Source organism: Ipomoea nil, unplaced genomic scaffold (assembly GCF_001879475.1).
Source record: "Ipomoea nil cultivar Tokyo-kokei standard unplaced genomic scaffold, Asagao_1.1 scaffold0642, whole genome shotgun sequence".
Lineage (NCBI taxonomy): Eukaryota > Viridiplantae > Streptophyta > Magnoliopsida > Solanales > Convolvulaceae > Ipomoea > Ipomoea nil.
This window is the reverse complement of record NW_017617070.1, coordinates 4664618-4677050: the sequence shown is the minus strand read 5'-3', so window position 1 is coordinate 4677050 and position 12433 is coordinate 4664618. Positions and strand designations below refer to the sequence as shown.

The window sequence follows — 12433 nt, the reverse complement described above, 5'->3', positions numbered from 1 at the left end:
CTGTCCATTCTAGTCAGTGTTGTGGGAGAATCAATGCAAGCAAATGTTCCTTGTAAGTTATACTACCAGTCCATTCATGTGCACTTATAATGTCAAAACAAAACTTATAATTTCATCTAACCTATTACTATGTGCAGATCAACAACACAATAAAATTGATGGAAACCACCAAGTAACAGGAAAAAGAAAAGGTCAAAGTGATGGAACCAAGTCTACTAGGAAGAAATTACCAATCAAGAAGCATCATACAAGATCAACAACCACATTGAAGGGTCTAAATTCTATGGGAATGACAAAGATCCAATCACTTTGGATTAAGTGAACTACTAGTTACTGCTTTTTTGGATTAGTGACTTTTATGAATTGTTAGGTCACTATTTGGCATGTGTTAATGTATGCTTAGACAATTGCCTTTTGATCTGTAATGGGATTTATATGCCAAATATGATGTGTTTTGGGGTCTACAGACCTTTAGATGTGTAATGGGATCTATCTACTATGTTTTGAAATACATTTGTCAGATTATGACATACATATCAATGATACAGATGATCTTGTATATATGATATTTTTGTTATAAATGGTATTTGGACTTCAGATTGTAGTATGCAGTGTGCAAATATGGTATGCATTATGCATTGTCAGAAGCAATTTAATACACAAAATCATAACTGAATTTTGATTGCATTGTGCTTAGACTTACAATTGTCAAATTACAAATACAATTCTTCAATAAGCAAAACTACTACCTAACATAAGGTTATTCTTTCCTCTAGCTACTTTCATAGCTATAACTACAAATAACACTACAAAAAACACAATGCATACTGCTATAACTACACATATCCTAATACCCTTGCCATGTCCACAGTTGCTTCTTTGACATCAACATTAGTTTGTAGCCTCATTTTTAGCAGTACAATCTCTTCTTCATCTCGATTGATCCTTCTCAATAAACCAGGAATAATTCTTCTTGACCTTGCGCACATTGGAGGATCATGTCATCTAACAAAACCACACTTTTGACCTCCTTACACCAAAAAGCCCATAATTGCATATCATTTTGAATTCATTTGCCTTACTTAAAAGACATTGTGCCTTAAAATAATACTTAACAGAATGTATTGCTCGAAGAAAAAACAATACATTCACACTCAGATTTTCGAACAAAAAAAAAAAATTGTTTCAACTGCAATAAGAACCCTTAACTATAATGAAAGCACTCACATTTTCAATAGAACATTGCCAATATCTTCTACCGGGATTATCATTCGTCCATGATGTTTGAAGCTTCAGACGTTGCCCACACTCACAATTTGGAATGGAAACCAACTCACCATAGATGTATTCATGCATTCTTGAAGATGAAGAGCTCTCGCTGCTATATCTTCTAGACATCTCGCTGCTAATTCGCTGGAAGGAAGAGGAAGATGAATTCGGATGAGGGCTTCGGATGAGGAAGATGAATTCGGATGAGGGCTTCGGATGAGGAAGATGACTTCGCTGCTTCTAGGGCTTCGTTGTGTATTTATTCCCGTATATATGGTGGAATAAAGAGTACAAATACGCACAATAAGTAAAAGTACCAATATGCCCCTGAAATTGACGCTGACTTAACCACCCATTGACGGAAGGACCTCAATTGGAAAAAATGTAATAGACGGGTGGTTAAATTGTCCAAATTAAAAGATGGGGACCAAATCTGGAAAATCAACATACTCGGGGCACCATTGCTGGAATTAACTCAAAAAAAGTCAAGTGTCAACGCATGTAACACGCCAAGCCCGCTAGGCGCAAGTGTGACAGCCACGTGAGGCTGTCACGGTTGGTGCATTTCTGTTGTGGGTTCCACATCTCTGCAAAAAAACTACACACGTGCAATGTGATCTTCAACCTTCTCTCTCTTACATCTTTCTTCTTCATGGTGGCACTTCCATTCTTAAAAATTTAAAAAAAAAAAAATCACTGATGTGCATGTTCTAAGGAAATAATGAGAGAATGACAAATTTGATAATGTAAAAATATAATATAATATAATTTTAAAAGTGAGAAATTATTTGAGGATAAAGATAGCCAGGGGCGGAGGCAAAGGTATGCCAAGGGGGGCCTTGGCCCCCCTCCCCCAATTTTTTTTTAAAAAATATTAAATATAATATTAAATTTTTTTAAAAAAATATTATATAGAATATTAAAATTTTGTTGTCCTTCAAAATATTTGGCCCCCTCCCACTTAAATTAATCCTACAAGCTAAGTTATAAATTTCTTCATCTTCTCAACATCCCCCGTTGTCTCCCATTTCAAATTATGTATTCACTATATATATTGTTGACTCACATTCAAATTATTAAAGCTCATTTAACCTACTTACTAGTTTCTCTCTCTAGAACCATATATATATGCGGTATATACGCTATAACAAGATAATTTGTCATTAAAATCTATGCATATTTTTCAAGTTAATTTCTGTTTTTGTTTTTGTTTTTGTTTTTTTGTTTTGTTTTGTTTTGTTTTGTTTTTGTTTCTAACTACATGTTTGGTTAATTTTTGTTTCATATTCTATTGTTTATTTTAAATAGTGGTTTTGTTTTATTCTAAATTATGGATATGACGGTACATTTGTTTGGTTAATTATGCAGATTTGTGGTTGCGTATAAATGTTGTATTTAATTTAACATGCATAATAATGTAAAATTGTGTAGTATATGTATTTAAGAAAACAATTGCTATTATGTTATGTTGTGAAGATGGTAGTTATCAAGAAATAATCAATAGTCTTTTTAAAACATGCGTGAATGTTTTTATTTTTTCAACCGTAGAAAGCAATGTGCATTGAAAATCATATTACAAAATAATTTAATATAGATTCAATTATAAATTATTTATTCTAAACTTTATTAAATTTGTAATGTAATGATTATTTTGAAATATGTTAACTGGATATCAATGTATTTGATTTAGTATTTCAACCGTAGTTGGCCCCCTGCACTACTCAATCCTGGCTCCGCCCCTGAAGATAGCCTAAGAAAGAGAAGGAGATACGTCAGTGTGTGCTATTTTAGACATTTTAACCCTTCTTTCAAAAGACTGAACCCTAACCTTAAGGGCCCCCACACCCCGACCCGACAGAGCACCGCGTGAGGCTGGCTTAACATTTTAACCCTTAATAATATAACACGTAGTGATTGATGCTTGTAAATATAATGATAAAGTAAATAGAGTATATTAGAGTAGAGAGAATATATAGATAGATAGATATGTTGTTCAGGAAATAGGAATTACCTAATCCCACTACCCAAGACCTCACCCTTTAAAATTTACTAACCCGCATCTCCTTTTGCTCCAGGAGCAAAGTTTGGTCAAACTTTGTAGGACTTTTTTTTCATAAAATTAAAATTTAAATATTAGTTCGGCAAATGGGATTTGAAGGCAGAATTTTCGATATATCTAGGTAAGCACAATTGGAGGAGATCAACATCGACAGGATCGATTGATCTTGGAGGATCCAGGCCTTGTGCGTCGGATTGGGAGATACGCCGGACGCTGGCGTTGCACCTGAGCCGGAGTCGCCAGTCGCGATTGCCGCAATTGTGGCCGGTGGACATGGCGTGGAGCCATCCACGTACCCCAGCAGGTCTTGACCTCTCAAAAAAGGTATTAATTGAGTCCTCCAAAAGAGGAAATTTCTGCTATTGAGCTTGATGGATACGTGATGGTGAGCGCCGGTCAATTGATTGGAGACCGCCGGTGAAGGTGAGCCACCAGCGGAGATCGTACGTTCGGATGACTGCGACATATTTTCGATGAGAAGTTTGTTTGTGATTCGAATTGAGGGGATAAGGTGGAGAGAGAAACGGAGAGATCGTAACCTATCTGATACCAAATTGGAATATGAATTTCATTAATTAATCATAACAGAATGGAATTACAGATTATACCAAACAGACTTTTATGAACTTTAAAAGTTTAGGGGTATTCAATTCAAACTTTTAGATAGTCTTTAAAAGTCAGGCGGTATTCAATCAAGATTTTTAAAGAGTCTTTAAAAGTCGTGTGGTATTCGATTAAGACTTTTAGAGAGTCTTTAAAAGTCATGTGGTATTCAAAAAGTTATGAATTTTTGTAGACTTTTTAATTTTAAGACTTTTGTAGACTTTTCCTTCTCAAATATAAATAGTTGAAATCCAACCAACAACCCCAAGATTTCAAAATTTTCTTTCCAAATAACTTTGAATATTTTCTCTCCCTATTTAAACTTTATAAACCTATCTAAATTTAATAAAATTAATTTTTTCTTCATTATCCCATATTTTTTCCTCATACCTAAAACTCTACCAATTTATTTTCTCTCTCTTAAACTTTACAATCTTCCTCTAAAAATTTGAAATAAAATTATTTTTACTTCATTATTGCATGTTTATATTGATTTTTATTTTTTCAATGAATTTTTTATCCCTAACTTTCTCTAATTCTCCCTAAATACATGAACAAAGCAAATTTTTCATCATCAAATTTTAGTATATGATTCATAATATTCATATAAATACTTATATATTTTGATTTTTATTCTTTTTATGTTTATATTCGTAATATATATTTTTCCTATTTTTAACAAGTTACTACGAATAGCGAACTACTGTTCGCAACAACAATTTGGGGTTGCAAACAATAGCACCTTCTTGTTGTTCGGAGTCTCTTATTGCAAATAATAGTTCTTTGCGTGATGCCTAACAATCTATCAAGTATAATTATTTATATATATATATATATATATATATATATATATATATATATATATATATATATATATATATATATATATATATATATTAAATATTAATTTTTTTTTTATTTTATGCAACTTGTAATTATATTTTAAATATTTTATTTGATCAATTCTTTTATTATAAATTTTATTATTCAATATTGTTATGAATTTTAATGAAATAAATTTTTTTTATGTTTATTAATAATATATATAAGTAATTAGTATATAAGTCTCAACCTACATACTATGGAGATAAATAATAATGTTGAGAATGTTGATGTGGGTGAAGAATTATATAATAAAAAAATTTTATGATATATTATAAATGTTTTGTAAGAAAATTATATAAATGATAAGAATCAAAATCATTGAAAGTTTGTAAGGATGTATTCAATTTAGAATTTCAATGACTTTATTAGACTTTTTAAAATAAAAAGTTGATAAAAGTCTATGAATGTTTTTTATATAGATTTTTATAGTCTTATAAAGTTTTAAAAAGTTTTGAACGACTCTATGAAAGTCAATCAAAGTTTATTAAAATCTATCATTTTAAAAGTCTTTAAAACTCTACAAAAGTCATGATTGAATACACCCCCTTTAGTTCGGCAAATGGGATTTGAAGGCAGAATTTTTGATATATCTAGGTAAGCACAATTGGAGGAGATCAACATCGACAGGATCGATTGATCTTGGAGGATCCAGGCCTTGTGCGCCGGATTGGGAGATACGCCGGACGCCGGCTTTGCACCTGAGCCGGAGTCGCCAGTCGCGGTTGCCGCAATTGTGGCCGGTGGACATGGCGTGGAGCCATCCACGTACCCCAGCAGGTCTTGACCTCTCAAAAAAGGTATTAATTGAGTCCTCCAAAAGAGGAAATTTCTGCTATTGAGCTTGATGGATAAGTGATGGTGAGCGCCGGTCAATTGATTGGAGACCGCCGGTGAAGGTGAGCCACCAGCGGAGATCGTACGTTCGGATGACTGCGACATATTTTCGATGAGAAGTTTGTTTGTGATTCGAATTGAGGGGGTAAGGTGGAGAGAGAAACGGAGAGATCGTAACCTATCTGATACCAAATTGGAATATGAATTTCATTAATTAATCATAACAGAATGGAATTACAGATTATATAAAACATAAGCTACGAGAGTTCTCCTAACAGACAGAGAAGCTCAAGTCAACCTATTCTAAACCACATAATATAACTATAAAATATAAATAAATAACACTGACTAACAAGCACGAGTTTAAGTTTTTGAAGTTCATCTTGAGATTCGATTTGCAATTACCTTGCACACGAAAGAAAGAGTATTTATGCTACGTAATTTAAATTCCTAAAAAAGTTAAATTATATATATATATATATATATATATATATATATATATATATATATATATTAGTACAAATATATATGCTTTTTATTGTATGACAAATGTTACTTAAAAGTCTTCAAAAATTCCATTTTTATCAACTTAATGAGTACACTTTGAAAATCAATTTCTCATTCACACATTATTCATTTTGAGTAGTGTATAAATATATCAAATTGAATCTTATTTAGGAGAACTTGAATCCATTTTGATCCAATCTAAATCAAAAGTGAACTGCACTTAAAACATTGCTTGTATTTTAACGAACTTTTTAGAGCATCCACATGACACATCTGTAGATTATTCACTGTTTTTTAGACAAAAAAAATACCAACATGGATAACAGAGAGTGAAGAGAGAGAGAGAGGGTGCAAAGTCCTTCTGCAATTTCGTGATTTTTGTCAACTTGTGGGACCCACATGATTGGAAGAAATATCGTCTAACTCATGTGTGAAGACACAACTCGCGCCCAGCTGGGGCGCAAGTTGTTCCTTTTCTGTTTTTCTTTTCTTTTTCTTAATTCAATATATTTTGTTTTTTTTTTCATTTTCTTTTTCATAATCACATTTACAAAAACTACTCAAAAATTAGAAGAAAAAAATCCACTATATGGCGGATTTTAACAGACCTGCTCAGCAAGCCCATTTCGACACATACGCATAATACTCTGTAGTATTCTTACTAGAAAATATCATTTTTAATCTGTCGACTATAATACATGTATCAGTTTTAGTCCTTGAATATTAAAATTTTCAATTTTGGTGCATCTATTCAATTTGTATCATATTTGATCCTTGACTATTAACATTTTCAAATTAAGTGCATGACTATTCAACTTGTACCATATTTAGTCCTGCCGTTAAATTTTCGGGTCAAAATTCCAACTAAGTCACCAGTGACTGGCTAATTTATTTAATTTTTATTTTAAACATTTTTAAATTAAAAAACTTATAAATAAAAATATAATATAATAAAATGAAAAAATGCCCCCCACCTTCCTCCTTCGTCTCCGTCGGAGACGAAGGGGTGGGGAGGGGGGGGGGGGTGGTTCTCCTTCCTCCCTTCTTTCTTCGTCTCTGGTGAAGACAATGGAAGAATGGAGAGAAAGAAAACGTCGGCCACCCCACCCCTTTCTTCCTTCGTCTCTAGTTGAGACGAATGAGGAGGGGGTGAGGTGGTTGTCATTTTATAAATTTTTTTATTTTTAAAATTTTTAATTTAAAAATTATTAAAATAATTTTAAAATAAAAATTAAATAAATTAGTCTGTCACAGGTGACTTGGTCAAAATTTTGACCGAAAAATTTAACAGCATGATTAAATGTGATACAAATTGAATAGTCATACTTTTTTTTTTTTTTGAATCCAAATTGAATAGTCATACACTTAATTTAAAAATATTAATAGTCAAAGACCAAATGTAATACAAATTGAATAGTCATGCACCAAAATTAAAAACTTTAATAGTCAATGGCTAAAACTTATACATGTATTATAATCAAAGGACTAAAAATGATATTTTGAGTATTCTTACCTATTAAAGTAACGCCGTAAAATTCACCCTGAGAAAAATGTAACCGTTATATTTTGGTGGGTTAGTTTCAAAAAAATATTTTGGTGGGTTCAAAATCTTACCCCCTTGGGCGCGTGCGTCTCAAACTCCAGCCCACCCTCCCTTTGTCAGTACAGTGCTCTGTTCCCTCTGTTCTCATCAGTGCTCCTTCCAGTCCCCACTCAGTCTCTCATTCTCTTTCTCTCTCTCGCTCTCTCTCTATATATAGTCTGTATGTGTGTATGTAGATTACAGTACAGCATTTTAAAAAACTCTCGTGTTTTTGTATAATCTGCAGAGTATATGTAATTGAGGGAAGAATTGAAGGAGCAATGGGATGCGGGCAATCAAGATTAGAGAACGAAGAATCGGTTTTGAGATGCAAGGAGAGGAGGAATCTAATGAAAGAAGCCGTTTCCGTACGCAACGCCTTTGCTTCCGTCCACTCCGCCTACGCCATGGCTCTCAAGAACACTGGCGCCGCCCTCAATCACTACGCCCAGCAGCAGCCGAGTTCCGAGCCCCTTCCGCCGCCGCCGTTACCCAATTTCTCCCCAATGCCGCCGCTGCAGCGGGCTATGACGATGCCTGAGATCTCGAAGCCGCCGGGGAAGATGGTTAAGGGCATCTCCTCCATAGATGAGGAAACAACAGAGAAGACGCCCCTAGAGGCGGCGCTGCCTCCTCCGCCTCCGCCTCCGCCGGAGAGTAAAGGCGCGGCGTGGGATTATTTCTTTATGGCGGGAGGATCAGTTGAGGAAGAAGATGATGGGTCAGTGGAGGAGACCGAAGAGGATAATAATGGGGGTGTTGAAGAGTTGAAAGGGATGGAGCAAACTCCGGCAAAAGAGAAACACTTTATTATGCATTCCAACACGGCGGCGCCGGAGATTAGAAAATCTGGTGGGGGGTTTGGCAACAGTGAGGATTTCTTTAAAGTGTTGGGTGAGATTGATGATCATTTCCTCAAGGCTTCGGAATGTGCTCAAGAGGTTTCAACTATGCTTCAGGCAACTCGCTTGCATTACCACTCCAATTTTGCTCAAAATCCAGGTAATTTCTTCTTAATTTAGGCTATCTTTGATAAAATAGTTAGATCAGTCAATTTTAACTGGTTTGACCACTATTAGATGTTTAACTTGGTTAGACAACGAATATGAGTTTTTGATTAATTTGTAACAATTTATTGCTCCAAAACACTAAAATTCAAAAAACTGTTCAATTCAATTTTTTTTCGATAAGCTTTTTGAGAAAGTCATTTTATATCTATGAGCTCACAGTTAATTTACCAGCCATCTTTATAGAATAGCTAATTTTATCAATTAGTCAAACTCACTGGCTCAATTAGCTAACAACTATTTACTAAACACCCCTTTTATTTTCAAAAAAAAAAAAACACCCCTTTTATGTTTTGAATGAGATTTGCTTATATTCTCCTAAACTTGGAATTTTGCATTTTACATTTCAACTCTAACTTAAGGGTCTCACCATTCTTGTTTGATCATTATATTGTTCTGTATTTTAGGGTCTTAATTATCTGGTGCTTTGGCCCCCTTGTATTTACAGGACATATTGACCATGCTGCAAGGGTTATGCGTGTTATTACATGGAACAATTCATTTAAAGGTTTACCCAATGGTAATGGTAATGGTAATGGTGATAATGATACAAAGGATGAGTTGGGCAGTGATGAATATGAGACACATGCTGGTGTTTTGGATAAGTTGCTGGCATGGGAGAAGAAATTATACCAGGAAGTCAAGGTTCGTCTCATTCATTATACATACTTTATCTAGTTTTACTAATTAATGTTGTTCTTGAGTTAGTTAACCATAAATGTTGCTTTAATTTATTATTCTATGTTGGCTGGCTAATAGGCTGGGGAACTGATAAAACATGAATATCAAAAGAAAGTGAGGCTGCTAAACAAGCTGAAAAAGGGGAATAATGCTACTAATTCTGAGGCATTATTGGAGAAAACAAAGGCTGGTGTTACTCATTTGCATACACGCTATATAGTTGACATGCAATCTTTGGATTCAACCCTCACTGAACTGAACACTATTCGAGACAAGCAATTGTACCCAAAACTTGTTGACCTTGTTCATGGGTAAGTTTTTTTTTTTTTTTGAAACACTGATAAATCTTTACAAGATAGTATATGTCCTGTGACCACCCATTTGAAATGGCAACAGAAGTGTAATTACAGTACATAGTTGTTGGGCGGAGGTTGGTAAAGGCCAAATCTAGCACATTGTGACTGAGGGATTGTTGGGCGGAGGGCAGTAAAGACAAAGTCTAGTACCTCATGGCGGGAGGATTGTTGGGCGGAGGCCGATAAAAGCCAAGTCTAGCACCCGTGGCTGGAGGATTGTTGGGCAAAGGCCAGTAAAGACCAAGTCTAGCACCTGGTGGCGGGAGGATTCTTGGGCGAAAGGCCAGTTAAGACCAAGTCTAGCACCTGGTGGCTGAAGGATTGTTGGGCGGTGGCTGAAGGATTGTTGTGCAGAGACTGAAAAATTCCAAGACTAGCACCTAGTGACTGGGGATTGTTGGACTGAGGCTAGTAAAAGAAAGTCCAGCATCTCGAAAATGTGATGATGGTCTATAAGGAGATAAAGTTGCGTCTTCGCTATTAGCTATAGCTTTTGGCGTGAGAGGTAAGCGCTTGATCTTGGGCCGGTCAAGTAAAGTTGCGTCTTAGCTACTAGTAATAGTTTTTGGCGCAGATTAGTAGTTGGTGGGTAAGTTCAAATATTTGTGACCATTTCTTCTACTTGTCCCTGAATATTTGATTTGCAGGATGGGCAGGATGTGGGAATCCATGTACACACATCATGAAAACCAGCTGAACATTGCTACTCACCTCAAATCAATTGATATCTCCATTACTACTACTACCCCCATTGAAACAAGCAAGCATCACCTTGAGCATACCATCCAGCTTGCCAAGGTTGTTGCAGACTGGGGACAACAGTTTGAGAATCTTGTGAATAACCAAAAGAGTTACATCCAAGCCCTAAACGCCTGGCTGAAGCTAAACCTGATTCCCATGGAGAACAGCAGCCTCAAGGACAAAACAATCTCTTCTCCTCCTCCTCCTCCTCCCCCGCCAATTCAGCCGCTCCTTCAAGCCTGGCATGAGCTTCTCGAGAAGCTCCCTGATGAGCTCGCTAAAAGCGCGATTGCTTCCTTCGAAGCCGTGATTAGGACCATCATTGTTCAGCAGGAAGAAGAAGTGAGGCTCAAGGAAAAGTGTGAGGAAACTAGAAAAGAATACGTTCGAAAGAGGCAGGCGTTCGAAGAATGGTACCAAAAGTATATGCAACGCAGAACAATGGAGGCTGCTGACAAAGTTGGTGCAATAATGGAGACAACAAATCCCAAAGATCCAATTGCTGAGAAGCAGTTTGTAGTGTTGAGCTTGAAGAAGAGATTAGAAGACGAAATCGAGGCTCACCAGAAGCAGTGCATTGAAGTGAGGGAGAAATCATTGGGAAATCTCAAGGTTAGACTGCCTCAGCTTTTCCATTCCATCACAGATTACTCCCACGCCTGCTTAGATGCTTACCAAAGATTGGGGCTGCTAGTAGCACAGCAATCCCAAAACCGCCCTACTTGAAGATTGAAGTGTATTTTTTTGTGTAAAGTACAAGGTGTTCTGGGTCTTTCTTCGTCTGTTTTGAGGTCTGGGTTCACCCAACTAATCCCCGTTCGCTCTGAGAGGCATGGAAGCTAGCCCAGAGGGAATTGTCACTTGTGGAATTGAACCCTTATCCCGATTCTTGAAATTTTTCCCCACAAAGAGAATTCATTTGCTACTTGAGCTACCCATTGGGTTTGAAGTGTATTATGTTTGTATAGTTTTGGGCAATTTGATCTATTGTCCAAACTTAACATGCCTTGTTATTAAATGTATTAGTAAATTTCATAACTCCCATTTGTAAAGTAAAGTGTGTATCCACTTGTCCATTTTTGTTAATTGATTTCAATTTAGCGGATTTGTAAAAAGTGACAGTGTAGTGTAATTAAGCATGAAGATGAAAAAATATTATATATTGTTTCACTTCCACGACATTATATTATTATTAGTTTTGTCCAGTGGGCTTTGGGGGTAATGGTTTGCATTTCAGAAAATATAATGCATATATTCAAAAGGAGCACGAGAAAGGTAATGAGTTTTATAGTTTAACACTCCGTAATTAATAAAGAATTTGAATATGATGATAAGATAGTAAAAATATACAAATAATTATAATAATGAGTATCAAATCTGATTGTAAAATAAAAGAGTTTCTAACCAAATGCAACCTTAAATGAGTCGGACGAGAGAGATGTGAGTAAAAAGAAGAAGAAAATTTGTGAGAGTATGAATTTTTGGGGGATAGAAGGGGAGAAAAAAATGCATAGATGGTGAGCGGGTTGGACTCGTGTTTTCAATTTTTTTTCTTTTTCTTTTTATCTCTTTTTTCTCAACCCTCACTCTCTTAATTGGTAGGAAAAAGAATTGATAAAAAAAACACATTGCTAAGGTCACTTTAAAATAAATTATTGAACAAATTGCACTTTTGATCCTGTTACTATTAGGGTACTGATAATTTGAATACGTGATTTTCAAAACTCTCAATTTAAACCTTTAACTATGCAATTATTAGCAGATTTGTCCTGCCGGCCAATTTGTTGCCGGAATCTTTTAATCCATTTTAATTTTGTTAATTTGGGGGCAAATAAGTCATTTCTTCTTC

General features: G+C 35.3%; 1 protein-coding gene across 3 annotated transcripts; it reads left to right on the top strand.

Annotated features, from left to right (window-relative positions):
• Positions 1–7875: 7875 nt before the first annotated feature.
• Positions 7876–11652, top strand: LOC109174353. Of its 3 annotated transcripts, XR_002053055.1 has the most exons (6): positions 7876–8741; positions 9255–9451; positions 9566–9798; positions 10491–11315; positions 11537–11584; positions 11634–11652. XR_002053055.1 is itself a non-coding variant. In XM_019323595.1 (5 exons), the coding sequence occupies exons 1-4, from the start codon at positions 8021–8023 to the stop codon at positions 11308–11310; spliced, it is 1971 nt and encodes a 656-aa protein (XP_019179140.1). In that variant the 5' UTR covers positions 7876–8020; the 3' UTR covers positions 11311–11315; positions 11537–11622. The 3 variants fall into 3 exon arrangements, 2 of the variants coding, with proteins under 2 accessions (XP_019179140.1, XP_019179139.1); XM_019323595.1 differs by lacking the exon at positions 11634–11652 and having other exon boundaries at positions 11537–11622; XM_019323594.1 differs by lacking the exon at positions 11634–11652 and having other exon boundaries at positions 10491–11622.
• The last annotated feature ends 781 nt before the right edge of the window (positions 11653–12433 follow it).

What these genes read in the sequence shown, in the direction of transcription:
- LOC109174353 (XM_019323595.1), top strand. Translation starts at nt 8,021, where the DNA reads ATGGGATGCGGGCAATCAAGATTAGAGAACGAAGAATCGGTTTTGAGA. An exon ending in CAATTTTGCTCAAAATCCAG is followed by an intron (nt 8,742 to 9,254) that starts GTAATTTCTTCT and finishes TTGTATTTACAG; the next exon opens with GACATATTGACCATGCTGCA. An exon ending in AATTATACCAGGAAGTCAAG is followed by an intron (nt 9,452 to 9,565) that starts GTTCGTCTCATT and finishes GCTGGCTAATAG; the next exon opens with GCTGGGGAACTGATAAAACA.